At 40.1% G+C, this 17259-nt stretch overlaps 1 protein-coding gene across 1 annotated transcript; it reads right to left on the reverse strand.

The window, feature by feature from the left end:
• Positions 1-1799: 1799 nt before the first annotated feature.
• On the reverse strand, positions 1800-17053 carry LOC122057751 (E3 ubiquitin-protein ligase RGLG3-like). The gene is made up of 12 exons (XM_042619991.1): positions 16687-17053; positions 9764-10040; positions 8309-8393; positions 8077-8217; positions 7874-7987; positions 5428-5525; positions 4764-4843; positions 4569-4674; positions 3145-3272; positions 2910-3042; positions 2758-2814; positions 1800-2172 (listed from the first exon to the last, which is right to left on the reverse strand). Exons 2-12 carry the CDS (start codon positions 10001-10003, stop codon positions 2089-2091), a joined length of 1266 nt encoding a protein of 421 aa, XP_042475925.1. The 5' UTR covers positions 10004-10040; positions 16687-17053; the 3' UTR covers positions 1800-2088.
• Positions 17054-17259: the final 206 nt, after the last annotated feature.

Below are 17259 nucleotides of genomic sequence, written 5' to 3' on the forward strand. Positions count from 1 at the left end.
CCGATCTAGTTTTTGGGTGGTTTCTAGCCGTTCGGGCAGCTATTGGGTGTGGTGGAACATTTTAAATTGCCATTCTGTTATTATCAGGTCTCCAGAAGAAAGCTGGAATTGGTGCCATTATGGGGGACGCTGCCAAAACAACCCTTTTGGTTCTATGGATCTTTTGACTCCAAATTCTTTTCCTGTTAGGTCAGCTTACAATGAGGCTTGTCTTTTTAAATTTGGCATTCAATCTCGAGGATTGCCTCTTACTTTTGACCCTTGAAAAGGCAAAGGTGGTTTGGTTTCAATTATTCTTATTCTTATTATTTTCGTAATGTGTTCTATTATATCATAATGCTGAATGAGGATTAATTAGAGAAGTTATGGAATGCATAGGGTTCAGGAGTTAGTGGTGTGATTTAGGCTCAATTTGGTATTGTTTTTGTGGAACGTTTCTTGTGTCGGGGAACAATAAGAAAAACATCTAAATGGGCACTTCAGTTCATTTGTTTTGTTCTATGGGAATGAAACGGTCTCTAGGAATAGTTCTAGAGAAACAAAATGAGACCTGTTTTTTGTATTCTCATAGCACCAAAACATTCTCTCCCCCAACCTCTCCTCCACCCTTGCTCTTTGTAACTCCCCTGCCTCTGCATCTCCCACTCTCATGCCCTAAACTATGGCCATCCTTCCCATCTGTCATCTGTCATCTGTCATCTGTCATCTGTCATCTCTTATCTCCCATCTTTCTCCTGTCACCCTCTACAGCTCCCCTCGCCCCCATCCTTATGACTCAAGTGGCATGCCTTATCACCTCTACGGCCATGTTGTCAGCCTTGGTATTAGGGTTGAAATAAATGTCTCTCTTTGACACATTAGGATACTAGCCTAAGGATGGTAAGCGGTGTGGTTTCGGTGAAACAATATGATTTGATTCAATTCATGGTGTCAAACGTAGAAACCAAAAGCAAACCATTTATTAAACAATTATACAAGTCAAACTATTTCCTAGAAAATTCCGCATCCAATAATCTTCTCTCATAGTTTTTTTGTTAAATAACGTTTAAATGGTTGCTTTTAGGGGGAAAAAAAAAAAAACATAAAAAATTTCATTAATATGGGAATGATGCCATGGGGATGTCAAGGATTCAAGATGGTGTTAGTTATTTAATATATAAATAAAAACTTAATTTGTTTTAATCGGTTTAAACGTTTCAATCTTTCAAATTTAAACCAAACCATTCAGCTAAACACTCATTTTTCAAATCAAAATGTTGCAATTCTGGTGTGAATGACTTGATTCGGATTCGATTTGGTTGACACCCTTACTAGCCTCCTACGATATGAATTAGAGTTTCTGCAAATACAACCCGTAAACAATGCTCCTCTACTTAAAACCCTAACTGACGATCAGGAGTGTTTTCACACAGCTCCATTTGATAATTAACAACAAATTATGGCTCTACTAGTATTACCAAGGAATTTCGGATTCTATCCTTCTCCCATCGTTTGTAACAGAAGAGCACCAAGACCAACTTCTTGGGGTGTCAAACCTTAGGCCAAACCGGTTACACCGATCAAAATGATTGAACAAAGTACAAACTAAACTGAACCTACCCTTTATTGGGCCAATTTTGGTTTGGGGTATTATTGAACTGGCTGAAAACCGGATCGCATTGGACTAACCAAAAACCACACGAGCATGAAATCGGACAAAAAATGAACCAATACCGATACCACTCTGGATCCTGTGGATCAGACTGGATCGGACTGATTTACTCCTGTTTAAAAAAAATAATAATAATAAATAAATAAAATAAAATAAAATAAAATTATTATTACCTTTCTACCGTTCGGTTGTGCCAGTGAATCAGTATGGGATCAGTCTCAACCAATACCAATCAAATCTGGATGACTTCAGCGATCCCGATCTGATTTTTGAAACTATGATCTTGAATCCTAAATGACTAATTCTACAAGACAAAAGTCAGGAGCCCAGATTCTAATGCCTGTGACAGTTACTGTACAAACAATAGATGATGCGAAGAAAATTTTCATCTCCATAACAAGTTTCCAATTGTGCAGCAGCTGAAGAAACACACTTTCTCAGGAATACAGTCTCACGCGTGTCGTTATTGGCTCACGGCACATAGGGCACAATGATAAGCTTGGGCCACAGTCCTTGCAGGTCTAAACCAAAAGAACAGACAAATAAGAGATTGGTTGCTGTTAAATACAGTTATAACTTCACCTTTATTGAGATCAACTGTAACATCAGATGCATCCAGCACATTACAATATCTAACATGGCTTAACATGTGTGCACACATTGCATGATGTATATAGACTCTTGAACGAGTAAAGGTATAATTTTTTTCCTTTTATATAGTTATATTATCTAGATTTGATAGCATTCAAAATCCCTAGTACCAACATGTTGCACTTTTTTGTCCAGGACCCAATGGCAGTAAATTCTATATGTAAGTGGAAGATTCAAATCATTCAATAGATTCATGGCTACTTTATGAAGTTCTGTTTGATAATCCAAAAGAAACAACAGACTTGATGTTTGGGATATCCAATCAGTTGCTTCTGTAGGAATAATGACGAGATAAACATATTGTGAAAACATCAATTGGAACGTCTGGATAAAAGTATGCGTTGGAAAAATTAGTAAAGACATTTCACTTCTCAAGCACTTTATTTGCATGGTACTATGTGTGTCGCAGATTATACTATTGGATTACCAAATTAATATGCTAAAGGATTGCTTACCAGGTGACCACATCCAAATGCCATGTCCTTTGGGTTTGTCAAGCAAATGGGGCAGACCTGGAGCAATGACAAAGAAATATTTCTTTTTCTCAACACCATGTACGCACAGGACATAAAGTTGCAGTCTTGGAAAAAAAAAATTAGCTGTTTACCTGCTCTGTGGATGTTTCATGCTCGACTGACTGGAAGCTTGTCATGTGTGGGTATGTTCTAACAGAATTATCATGCTCGATAACTTCGCGCGGAGGGGGAAGTGGATTTGAACGTGGTGCTCCTCTACTATTTCTGCATGATTAGATTAAATTAAGGGCTCAGTAATCCCCAAACCCCAGTTTTAGAAAGTAACACTCCATATCTAATTACTAGTTCACAAGACTGCTGGCTTACTCCACAATCCTCAGTTTCTGCATGGCTTTATATTGAAATGGGATTTCCATCAGTGCACCGAGTGCAAAGGCTGCTTCTTTCTTTGACATTTCCTTGTTCTCAGACATAATCTTTGAGAAGTTTACAAACTGCATAAGACAAGTTCTTCACGATATTAAAGAAAAGGAGGGGAAAAGGCAACAGCCCACTTGTCAGGCAGAAAATCTGCTGTCGGTCATTACGAGATTAAAGAAAGGGAGGGGAAAAGGCAACAGTCCACTTGTTAGGCAGAAAACCTGCTCTCAGATGAGGCAAATATACCAATCAGGAAGATATGGAACCAGATAGAGTGGATGGTTGAATAGGATTGGTAGAAGAACCCAACCAATTGAGCTACAGATAGAGACTTAAGATGTAAGCAATGCATACAGAGATGGCATCTTCATTTTAGTGCCTGCTGCATTCGCCTGAGTCGGAAGGAAGACAATGAATGATTTGTTTAGGGAAAAAAATTATAATTAGCACATCAGTGTATTTGGGAACCTTGTAACATATTCCCCTGCTTACTAAAAGCTGATGCCATAATGTCAAAGCAATTTACTGCACATGCCAATCAGCCATGTCCCTCTTTTTAAACAAAGCAATTTATACTCTTGTAAGTTGTAACCTAACTTTTAAGGGCGGAGGTTGGGCATGCCACTAGCTTTCCGAGAGCTAGTGGCTCAACCAATGGGAGGGCTAGGATGGGAGGGGCAGGGGGACTTTTCCAAGGGGGGGGGGAGGAGAGAGACACTGGTGGGCATGGTGTTAGCATGCCCAGCCTTTCCCCAACTTTTTAGTTAGGACAATGATATGATTATCTCAAATATTAATTAAACAGAGTTGATCATAGGGGCTACATTTCCATTTAGCACTCGTAATTCATAAAATGTTAGCAGCTCCCTTCTCTTCCATTCTTCAAGTTTCAACACCACAAGGGCAACAGCACAAAGAGTCCAAATTTCTGTATCAGCAGTAAACTAATGTTTATATTCTAGATATCGCTGTCCTCTATCTCACAGCTTCTTCAAGTTTTCCGTGTACTAACTTGAACAATCAATAAAAGAACAATTTCAACAGAATTAGAAAAAGAAGTTACCACTAAGTGACAAACATAAGTCAAGTACGATGGCAACAGAGGATGGTACAGGAACTGTTCATTCTGTCATTTATATCATTGTTTCAACGCAATGTTTATTAGGTTATAAACATTCAATGATGATATATTAAAGCACCCACTTAAAAGAAGACGTTAGTCAAATTGCTGAACCAAACTCGTTATAGGTTTAAGTGCAAACAGTGTTAGAAATATTAAACATATGTTAAAAAAGAAGAAATAGGAAACTAGAAATAAACATTAAAATGTAAACCAGATTTGTTGTTGTCAAGTAAGTAATTTTTAGTACCTGGAAGTTATCAAATGACCGATGAGGAATGTTATCATCAAACTGTTGCATTGCATCCCATGGTCCATCCCCCACACCAACCAAAATAATTGACAAAGGATATTGACTAAATATCAAGACACTCCATTAGTCAATAAAATTCATCAAAGAGAGCATATATTAAATTCAAGTAGTCCAAATCCCAACGCTTGTTACCTAGCTTCAACTATGGAATTTATAGTTGCTTGTTCTTGCGGACTAAATCTTCCAGGTTGTAAATCAACACTCCTTGCAACCTGTAAATGTAAAAGGGAAAAGAAAAATAAATCCACAGCAATCAGTATGTATGTATATAGGGAAGGGCTGAGCCTAAGGTGTACCCTACACCTAGATACATTTCATTTTTCATTCATTTATTAAAGGAGAGAGAAAAATGGTAATGCATGTAGGCGTAGGGTATGCCTTAGGCTCAAAGAGCCTTTTCCCATATATTATATAAAAGTTTTTTGATTGGGAGCGTGGCACCTGTGCCAGCGCCCTGACCAATGAGAGCTCGCAGGTGGGCATCAACTAGGGGGTGCAGTGGTATTTTGCACACCCCCAGCATCTGGGTGCAGGGGGACACTCCCGGACAGAAATCATGAACCCTGCCAGTCTGGTTTTGCCTACACCAAGAGGCAGGCGGGTGTGAAAAGACCACGCTGCCCCCCCTGCTCTATGCTGCTGACGATGCTCCTGCATGCCCTCCCATTGGCCCTATAAGCTGGTGTTGCCTACACTAGACTGGCGGGGTTTTTCGCCCTATATATAAGCCATTTATATATGCCACAAAATAAATTTTTCCTTTTTATAATGAAGCCACAGAAGAAAGATCATAAACCTGCCCATCAGCAATTATGACTAGGACATGATATTGCCAATTACTTCTCTCCACTATATCAATTGATGCATCAATAACTGGTGCAAAAGAGGTTGGACCTGAATGCAAGCCAATGTACAAGAGGATAGTCGATAAGTAAACCGGATCAGGAAATTATTCATTCAAACAGAGATTTATAAAGGCATAAAGATACTATTAATCCAAAAAGTTAATGTTCAATAAATTTGCATCCACTGAAAAAAATAATATTATCAGATCCATATGTACAAATTATACTTCAATGGAAGGCTTCAAAAGAAGAAGAAAAAAGTGAAAAAGAGAAGAAAAGAAGCCACATCTGTTTTTTCTTGGACAAGCTGAGTCAAATCATGACAAATTGGGATACACCGATACACAATTTTCATCAACATGAATTAACGAACAAAAGCACCTAAAGAAATTAAAGAACAAGATTATGTCATATATGTTCACAAGTTGCCCAACCAGCACTCAATCAATATTAGCAGTCATTGGTGCAGCATAAAAGTTATTCAGAAATTTCTATGCCAAGAAAACATTTTCTTGAGTATTTTACAGAATGGTTTTCTTCCCATAATGATTGAAAAGGTTATATGAAGATAGAAAAACCATAGTAAAATTCGGGAATTAGAATCTGAAACCTTGTCAAGTTCTTGGTGAGATGTTTGGATTCATTTGCTAAAACCAAACCATACATCAGATGACAAAAAGGGAGACACAAGAGGGAGGGAATGAAATATCATGTAAATATAAACAAGCACTGCAATCGAATACACGTAAATGTATGGATGAATAGTTGTTCTAAAAAACAATTACATAAGTCAACTTATTTGATACAAATATAGCAGCCATAAAATAAGAGTAAGCCTAAAATAATCCAACCCCTATACATCTACCTTCAAAATATGATGAATTCCCAGTTTTAGTTTCTCCAGAGGCAAAACAGGATGGGAAGTTTCAATAATCTATTCTTCCAGATACCCTTACTTTGATTGATATTAGCACAGTGTATTGACTTCTCATTGAAACTTCACTTTGAAGAGTAAACAAGGGTGGTGGAAACCATGGAATGGTAAATTTTTGTTGATGTACAACAATATATGTCAGACAAGTAAAATAATTACAAAAGAAGTTCACCATGGGAAGTGACTTGGGATTCGCACTTCATCTGTAACATTAGTTGCTTGCACCACTTTTAACCATGTACTCAGAAATGCATTCATGTGTGTAAGGTAGGGTGGTGATCAGCTAACCCGACCAGTTCTTGAAATGTTAAAAGCCAGAATTATTTTTTTACCAATAGTGGACCCAATATTGAACTCTGAAAGCCTCTTACATCTTGTGATTAGTTTCAAACACCACTTATAGGTCCATTACGTCTATATGTCTCAAGAACACCTTCTAGCCCAGATCATTTTTAGCAACAATGAAGTAGCAGTAAACCTAGGGGATCCAAGCTTAACACCATACTTCTGTTAGCAACTCGTTGTTTCAAGTATCCAGATCAAATCAGGTGGATCAGCATTGTAAACTCGAGATTGCAGAGCCTGATCCACTGATATGACCTATCCAACCAATAATTCCGCTGACTAATTTATTTGCCCCTGTTTCTGACCAAACTTGGCCGGATCAGTTGGTATTTGCACTGTCAGCTAGGGATTGGATCTCAATCAGGATTTTGTTCCAATCCTGGACCCGTTTTGAATCCTTGTAGCAGTTTGGCCACCATATATTATGTCAATTCAGTTACCATGGAATTCTGCTATTTAAAAGTGATTAGATTCCTTGAACACATTCCTAAGATGAGTAAAACCACATAATTCGAACATCCATAAGTACAGACAATTCTTGGCTGAAGTTTCAGTTGAGAGTTCTCACTAGAACAATTTTGATCAGTGAATTAATTTATTCATCAAATTGAGCAAAGTGTATACAGGGGTGTAGCCAGACACAGAATTAAAGCAATACAAAAGGCTAACAAATTACAGCAGATAAATACTACTGGAAAAGCAGAAAATATTCTTTAGATAGCCATATTGAGAGGCTTAGCAAGGCAAATAGCTTGATTTGAGTGATATGCAGAGAAAATCTAGAAAATTTTGATCATAGTTTTAAAATCCAGTGTTTTTCATTCAACTTGTTGGGGAGGTTAGTGGTGGTGGTTGGTAACCTCTTGATTTTCATTAAAACTGGTAATCAAACTGGAAAAATGGAACTGGATAGGCGACCAGTTCCTGCTAAATGTGGTTCAACTCGCCAGTCTGGTCCTGTTTCAAAAGTCTGATCAATGTCACAGAAAGATAAAGGATTCTCTGTATTGATCATATATTGAAGTTCAGTTATTTCAATCATAGGAGTAACTCCTTTTCATTGACTGTGCATGGAGTTGAAACTGAATTAGAAATATGGAAAGAAATATGTTACAAACCTGACAATTTTAAATAAGGAATAATTTCTCTGTATCTTGCAAGGGCCTCCTCGAAACCATGACAAGGTCGGTGATCAGGAAAGAAGCTGAATACATATTTATCATGTGTTGATGCTACAAGGGAAAAGGAACCCCCCAAAAACACATAGTGAGATAACTAGTTAAATGATTTGTTCTAGGCATAACTGTGAAAGAATACTAACCATCGCCAAATCCAAAACAAGGTATCAAATTATCCTCATCAAAAGGAGACAATGTGCGGCCAATTACAGAAATAGCTTGCTCATATGGGTTAGGAATGCTTCCAATTGCATGGAGGCTTCTCCTATTGAATGAATACTTACCTACAATCAGTACATGGTAGTGCTTATTTCCAATAATTGAATAATTTTGAAGAAAAATAATTCTAAATCTATTGGAAACTGATCTGATCACCTGTCCACTCATTGCTCTTTGTAAAGTCAATACCAAGGATTAAATTTGATGACTCAAGACCAGCATCTCTTAATGCAGAAATAACCTGAAAATATGAGTACCATATCTCTTTTTCTTATCTGAAATTAATTAACAAATGCAGCTTATATACTAAATTCACATGACTGACAAAACTGTTCCCTTCCACTAGATTCATCAGAATATTTTTCCCCCATACAGTTTTGCATGGAGAAACAATATTGATGTAGTTAACTACATTTATTATGCTAAGGTCTAATTGAGTTGAGTTGAGTAGTATTCTATTGCATTGCTCATTTTAGTTGATTATTTTTCCTCCTGGATTCCTCCCTATCTATCAATTTCAGATTTTAAAATTACTTGTTCAAGGTTATTTCCATATGTTTTTCAATCTTCCCAGGACCTGGACATTCACTCATACAACAACAACAAACTCAGCCTTATCCCAACTTAATGGGTCGGCTACTGGGGATTCCCTCATAGATTTTATTAATATTTTCTATTACTGTAATTGTAGAGTATATGAGGTCCAACAGTGGGCGAGCTTGTAGCTCAACGGTTAAGTTGCACTATTGCAACATGTTGGTCATAGGTTCGAAAGTTGGAAACAGCATCCCCCGCAAAACAGGGGGTAAGACTGTGTACATTTGCCCCTCCCAGACCATGCAGTAGCGGGAGCCTCGTGCACTGGATTGTTCTTTTTTATGAGGTCCCACAGTGAAGAAATTTTTTCATTGACTTGTTCCTTAATTCCTTTTAGCAAATCCAGAATCCAAACTAGTTCCAGACTTTTAATACTGAGGTTTCCCTAGCTTCAAAATCAACATTATGAAAATTGTAGAGTGATACAAAATAATTCTTTGACAATTAATCATCCTGATAATGAGATCAAGATTATTGAACAAATAAAAACTATGTATTCTTCATATTATATTAGACATGACAATCCACCACAAAACAATAGAAAGACTACACTACACAGAAGAACTCAAATCTCTTATCAATCAATAGAATGAAAGCACATATCAGGGCTTCCTTCCTTAGTATAATCAGCTTCAGCTTGATCCTAAATCTTGGTGGATTGTAGGATCCTAGTTTGATTAAAAACCTAGAGCTTGACTTGTAGGCGCAGAACATATATGACTAAGTCTCATCCACAAAAGGGGAGATCATAACATTTATGGTCTTTACAGGAGTTGAGCCACGGTTAACAAACACATATTTTCCTGTTGATGTTTAATTTGATGAAGTCCCAGTTTTCAATCTAATTTGGCAATGGCACCCTAAGGTGCTTTCTAACTCCAGATTGTGCCACCAATGGGTAAAAAGATGATAAATTGTCTGACACTGAATTAACAAATATAGCAGATTGAAAATTTCAAAAGCTTCTGTTAAATGGTGTTAAAAGATGACATCCACAAAAATTATGACAAACACCTCATCCAGAGAGCTGAATTTATCAGGTATGTAAGTGGCTTGCTGCCGCATGTTCTGATAGTTGTGAACCTCAGAACTCCCTGCGTAAGGAGGTTGCTGCCGAATTTTATCACATTCAGAACTCCCAGCATAAGGAGGTCGCTGCTGAATTTTATCATATTCAGAACTCCCTGCATAAGGAGGAGGTTGCTGCCGAATTTCATCATCATATGAATAGTCCGTTGATTCTGTATTCCCCATACCTAAGAGATTTATATACCTAGGTGGAAAAATAATCCTGTAAAAAAAGTGAAAGAAAAGAGAAATCACCTTCAATACCTTTTTTTTTTAAATCAACCAAAAAATAATGCATCATATATATTTTTTTTTGGACGAATAAAATATATATTAACCCAAGAAGAAAGAATTATACAAAGGGAAGGAGTGGGGGGGAGGGCATAGGGCCATACAAAGGGACAAGCCCAACCAAAGAAAAACTAGAGGATCCAGACCCTCAAGGGGTGGGGGGGGGGAGAAAAGATAGCCGGAGATTCCATGAGTGGATGATGTGTTTGTTCTGGGGGGAGTCGGGGACCGAGCGGGACGGGATGGAGGCAACTTTGGTGGAGACATCGAAGGAGATGACCTTCCAAATGGGAAGACATCGAAGGAGATGGCCTTTCAAATCCCATCAAAGGAGCGGGAGTTGGATGTCCATCTACAAAGATTTCTCTCCATCCAAATGTGGTTTATGGCGGCACAAAAAGCAAGCTTCCCAATAGTGTCACAAATGAAGGGGCCCTGAAAGGACATATCAATCCAAATCCATTCCCTATTGAAAGGGAGGATTCTCCTGCGAACAGGCCAACAATGAGAAAGAACATTCTTCCAAATAGTGGAGGAAAAGGGGCAAGAGAAGAAGATGTGATCTACAGTTTCATCTCCCCTCCTGCAAAGGCAGCAGGTAGAAGGGATCTGAATATGGCGGCGAAGGAGGAAAGCCTGAGTGGGAGGCAGTCGGTGAGGGCCTGCCAAACCGTGAAATTGTGACGAGGGATATGGCCTTTGAACCATAGGATTTTACGCCAAGGGGCAATTTGACCCTTAATCTTAACCAGGTTCCAGGCAAAGGAGAAAGTGAACTTTTTGGAGGGGGAAGGGTTCTAGATGATGGAATCCTCCTTCTCCAAGTGGTCCTGAGGAAGGAGGGGGAGGGACGCCCAAATGTTGCTTTGAGAGCTTGGCAGGGGGGAGGCGGCCCAGCCCTCTGGGTTGAGGACAGAGGAAACAGGGGCCAATCTGTCCAAACCCGAGGAATAAACCGTTCTGGGACTGAGAAGATGAAGGAGGATACCCGAGGGGTGCCAGGGGTCCAACCAGAGAGAAGTCGAGGCACCATTTCCTATAGAGTAGGAGATGGCCCCGAGGGCAATAGGTCTAAGGCAAAGGATGCCTCGCCAAATCCACAAAGAGTTAGGGAGAGGGGTGGCAATCCAAATAGAGTTGGACTTAAGGAGGTGGGAGTAAACTCAGGAGACCCAGATACTGTTTTGCATTGAAGCAATTCTCTAAATCAACTTGAGGATGCCCGCTTTCTTCATGCCTTTTATGCACCGAAGGCTAAGGCCACCCTCAGCTTTGGGCAAGCAGACAGAATTCCAACTAAAAGAGCGGAGGAATCTGGTGGAATCGGTTCCTTTCCAAAGGAAGGAGCTGATGAGGGACTAAATGGCTTTTGTGGTGGAGGGGGGAGGACGAAGATCCCTGACCAATATAGGTACATGGATTGGAGAACAGATCTGGAGAGCTCTAGGCGGCCCGCATAGGATAAGAGCTTGCTCTTCCAGAGCTGAAGCCGCTTATGCAAGAGGTCAAGAATAGGGGTGCAGTGGTGGGCCGAGAGCCTGGCAGGGATGAGGGGGAGACCCAAGTATTTAACTGGAAGAGAGCCAAGGGAGAATCCCGTAATTTGAAGGAGAAGCTCCTTCAAGGTTCCAGAGATCCCAGAGGTGAAGAGGCAGGACTTGAAGAGATTGATTTTGAGACCCGAGAGGCTCTCAAAAAGGCAGAGCCGCAGGGTTTAAAGTATCTCCGATACTGATACGATACCCTCCGATACGTATCTTAAATTTAACCGACCGATACGATACACACCGATACAATACATAGAATTTTTAAATTCCTTTCGCATTGATATATATCCTACGATACATGCCAAAACGCATTGATACACCACCGATATGATACAATACACACCGATACGTATCGATACTCTATGGAAAATATAAAATCGAGGTGAAATGTATGTTTCGGAATGTATTAGTACGTACCGATACAGTGCGCTACGATGATATAATGGCTAAGATGGGTCATTTTTCAGAAAAAAACACGATTTTTTGAGGGGTTTTTGTTCCAAAATTGCTGCCAGCCATATTTCCCTCTAACTAAAGTAGAAATCAAGATTGAAAACAAGGATTTTGCATTTATAGGACAACTACAAACCTTGAATTCTTAGTGTAATACCCTCAATTTAGTGTTTATGCATAATACATGTTATCAATAGCTTTTTTAACAATTTTTTTATGCAAATGTGTTTAAAAGTGTTTCCTATCCATTTATGTGCGTATCTTGTGCGTATCTTAGCGTATCTCTGATACGATACGATACCCTCCGATACGTATCTTAATTTTGACCGACCAATAGGGCAACCAATACCGATACTTTAATCCTGCCGCGGAGGGAAGTCATGATGGACGAGATGGAGGAGGGATCGGCTTTTGAGAAGATCATGAGATCATCCGCAAAAGCAAGATGAGTGAGGCAGATAGATTTACATTTGGGGATAGGGGAGATAAGGTGGAGGTCAGTGGAAGATTGGATTGACCTAGAAAGGACTTCAAGGCCAAGGGAGAAGAGATAGGGGGATAAAGGGCAACCTTGGCAAATCTCAACAGAGGAGTGAAAGTGCCCCGTGGGGCTTCCGTTGATGAGAACGGAGAACATGGGGGAAGAGATGCAGGCATAGATCCAATGAACAAAGTTAGGGGGGAAGGCCATCATGAGAAGGGTGTTGCAAAAGAAGTCCCATCGAATGGAATCAAAAGCCTTATGGATGTCCATTTTTAGAAGCATGACAGGGGAGTGGGATTTAGGGTCAAAGCCGCGAACAATTTCATGGCACAAAATGATGTTGTCAGCAATCCTCCTGCCAAAGATGAAGGCAGATTGGTTTTGACTAACCAGGGAGTTGACAACCTTCTGGATGCGAATGGAAAGAATCTTGGCAATGAACTTGTAGATTAAGTTGCAAAGGGAGATGGGGCGGAAGTCCTGGAGGGAGGAGGCTCCCTCAGACTTGGGGATGAGGCAAAGGAAGGTGTGGTTAATTCTCAAGATTTGGGCAGGATTGAGAAAGAAACTTCTAACAACCCGGATGAGGTCATCCCTAACAATATTTCAACAGGAAGTGAAGAACCCCATACTGAATCCATCAGGCCCCGGGGCCTTGTTGGCTTTGTGGGAGAGGATGGCGGGGGAGATCTCATCATCAAAAGAAATGGATTGGAGAGAAGGGAGCAAATGGTTAGGAACAAATTTGTTGACGAGGGGGGAGGGGGTTTAGAAGATCAGAGAAGGAGGAGGCTTCAGATTTGATATCCTCCGGTTTGGCGAGCAAAGAGCCATTCCTAGAAAGGAGGGAGGATATTGAGCTGGCATTGTTCCTAGCTTTAACAGACCGGTGGAAGAAAGCACTATTAGAGTCTCCAAGCTCCAACCACTTGATACTGGATTTCTGCTTGAGGAAACTTTCTTCCTGGGCCAGGATGAGGGAGAGCTCAGCAGATATGGATTTCTCGGCAATAGACAGGGAGGACTTGGAGGGGTCAAGCTGTAGAATGGCCTGGATGGCATCCAGCTATTCGAGATGTTGCTAAAGCACTGAGAGTTCCAAGCTTTGAGAGCAGCTTCAACGTTTCTGAGCTTCTGGAGAGGGAGATGAGGGGGGGGAAGAGAAAGCGTGGACCGGGATGTCCCAAGCTTCTCACACGAGAGGGAGGAAATCCTAGTGGAAGGACCACATATTAAAGAACTTAAAGGGCTTACGACCAAAGGAAGTGGAGGGGTGCACCAAGAGAGAGATGGGATAGTGATCCGAAATGCTTGGGAGGTTGAAGGAAACGTGGGAGTAGGGTAAGGAATCCAACCAAGCCCCATTTACGAGGACTCGATCGAGCTTACAAGCAACACGGTCTGAGCCACAACGACGGTTATTCCAGGTAAGCTTCGAGCCAGACCATCGGAGGTCATTCATACTGATGTCCTCAAGACAGTTATTAAAGGCCCCCACAGATAGGGGTCAATAGGCTCACCACCTAATTTCTCATGGCCGAATCTGACAACATTGAAATCCCCCTCGAGGCCCCAGGGGGCAGGGGAGGCAACCAAGGGGGGAGAGGGAGCGGAGGTCATTCCACAAAGGAATTCTCTCCGAAGCCCGATTGAGGGCATAAACAATGGAGAGGAAGCAATTTATGGAACCAAAGGGATTTGATATGGAAAGATGGATGAGTTGGGAGGAGGAAAACAGGGAGGTGATGTTGAAAAGGAGAGGGTCCCAGAGCACCCAATGCATCATATTAGATATTACAGATAAGGACTGCTATGGGAATGTCTAGATGATAACAGATTTATGAGATAACCGTTGTGAAGAACCACTTTTGGTTCGATGAAATTGGGTATTAACTCTAAAAGTACAATGCAGATAGGTCGAGAGTGTAGTACAATGTCAAAAACAAGACCAAATGATTTTTCGAAGGACCAGGGAGGGTGAATTTCCAGGGTAATTTTCTTGTATGTGATCAGCACAAAGGTGTATTACATTCTTGTCTTCCAGTCTATTTACATGCTTAAATAAAATTATATTAAAAAGGTTTGCATCCCCAAATGATAATATTTCAGTTATCCCCAGAAATATGCCTGAGCCTACGCAGCTGATGAGAAACAAGCTCATGTGCGAACATAATCTAGTCAAGCCTCTTGCGTTTCCTTCAAATAATATTCTTCTGCTCCCTCAAAACTCCCCAAAGAATCATGAGGAGTTATTCTTTATAAAACACAGTCCCCTACACTTAAATGAAACAGCACACCACTTTACAAACCACAAGTAAGCAACACTCTCAGAGTCACCAATCTGCCAAAAATAGACATATGGTATGGTCCTGGCCATCTAAATGGTAAGAAAAGGTGGTGTTCCACCAATCTTCTCCTACCATAAAGTAACACTTATTTCAGTCCCAAAGCTCTTCCCTGAAAGTGATACAGAGTAGGAGCATCAATATTAGGGTCACCACCCAAGCAAAATACCCCACCCTTTTGAGGTCTTTTCTTACTCATACATTTCAAGTAACCTGGACTACCCATGTTTACACCACATGACATGTATATGGGTGGGATATTTGTTTGACATGCAGTTAGCAGCATGATCCTCAGACACAGCTGCGAAGGAGTTAATGACACCTTAATACCATTTTGTTGCTGTATCCCTGTACCCATGGTCATTTCTGGACACATATCTCTGTACCCCAAGTTCCTGAGTTAAGTGGATCCAACTCCTCAATAAACTCCCATGCCCAAACCTGCATAACATTGTGGAGCACAAGATGATCCCCATATATTCACTATATAAGGTCCATGTTCCAACCCATTTTCTAAACAGCAATTTAGCATTTAACAGTGAAAATCCCTCTGCCGTGTTTCTCCATTAAAACCCCTAGTGGCAAATCAACATATTTTGCATTCACCCAAAGCAACCTCGACTTCCCGCTGAATGCATCTGACAGCTGGCAGAGTCGAAAAAAATGATTATAACACATCATGGTAGAAGTTCCATGCGTAAAGCATTAGATACTCTCAGATCCGAATAATTCCATTTTTGTTAGTTTAAGCATCTTTCAAACTCAACCATTTCACTTACCTAATAGTCCACATATCAAGGGAAACTAAAACTATTCCTGATGCAAGTGGAGAGACCATCCTTGTTAAATTTGGTGTGATGGTTCGATCATTAAGTTTATTACATATATTTGGAATTCCTGGACCACCTTTTGTTGAAATGTACTGACTAGAACTTCTAAAGTCCCATATTTGATGCAACCACAATTTGCAGTTTTGCACACACTTCCATTGAGCAAGAATGACCCTCGACACCATATCTTCGGACAAAAACCACACCATATTCATAACATGATAGTCAATATAGTGGAGGATAGCAGATGAAATCAACAGAAGTACTACAAAGCTGACAGAAAAGCTATTGATGGCTTCAAAATTGGAAAACCACAAAACACATGACAGAGTGTAACCCTAATTGTCTCCTCCTGTTATTGAAGAATATAATCTTATCCACACCACCCTTTTTCATTTGAGTACTTATAAAATATCATTACCCCTTTAAATTCTTCAGTCACTCAACCATGGGAAGCTATCAGTAGACATGGTTAAATTGCATAACTCAAAACCAGGAATTCTGTGATTTCGATCTCAGACAATTGCTACCAAAGCGTCATCATCTCCATTAATTCTTAAACTTCTCATGGCTAACAAACATCAAATTCACTCTTCTTAATGTTTTGAATCAACATCTATCCACGAGTCAATTCTTCAAATTAACCACAAACCCAAAAAGACAAATTCCCAACGAACAGTGTCAAAGAAGTCCCTTCTGCTAGAGATTTGTTTACCCAAAAAAAAAATATATATATATATATATATATATCTCAATGAAGAAAAAGGAGACCAGGTTCCTAATTGGAACCAAACAGCATGAATTCAATACAGAAATAAAAGAGAAGCAAATGAAGAGTAACCACTAGAAAGAGAATATTTAAATGTAAAAAAGAAAAGATATCAACACAGAGAGAGAGAGAGAGAGAGAGAGAGAGAACCGAAAAGCTGAGCTGCAGCTAGTTAATCGCTCTTCAAAGTCTTGGAATTAGACAGATCTCCATCGATGGAGTTAACTGAATTATGGGAACTTATGACGGTGTAAGTGGAAGTGACGATGCGTTTCGGTTGTCTTGCTTCTGCCATTCTCTGTTTTGCTAGCAGACAAAGATAGGTTCCTGATTCATCCATCCACACATGCATTGCGTGCCCGGCGTTCTCCACTCCAAAGTCCACAATCCACACCGTTGAGTCCACACTACACCGTCCACCGTCCACCGTCCAACCCTTCTTCCATCTCCTTCAATCAAGGGCTTCCATTTCAACCATAATTTCCACTTTCTACCATTACACGGTGAGTAAAGGCATATTTAGAAGCAAAAGCTCCCTTCCCGTCCTTTGGGTTGAGTTAGATATAGACCATTCTTGGGCTAGCAACGCCTTGGGTGTGAGTGTGTGACCACTTTCGATTCCGTGCCAAGGTGTTTTTAATGGTTGGATGCATGTCAAACACTGTATTGTACCACAAAGAAATTCAACCTCATTCTTAATAGCCCTTGATAAATTACTTGTAC

The sequence above is a fragment of the Macadamia integrifolia genome, chromosome 12, assembly GCF_013358625.1.
Source record: "Macadamia integrifolia cultivar HAES 741 chromosome 12, SCU_Mint_v3, whole genome shotgun sequence".
NCBI classification, from domain to species: Eukaryota; Viridiplantae; Streptophyta; class Magnoliopsida; order Proteales; family Proteaceae; genus Macadamia; species Macadamia integrifolia.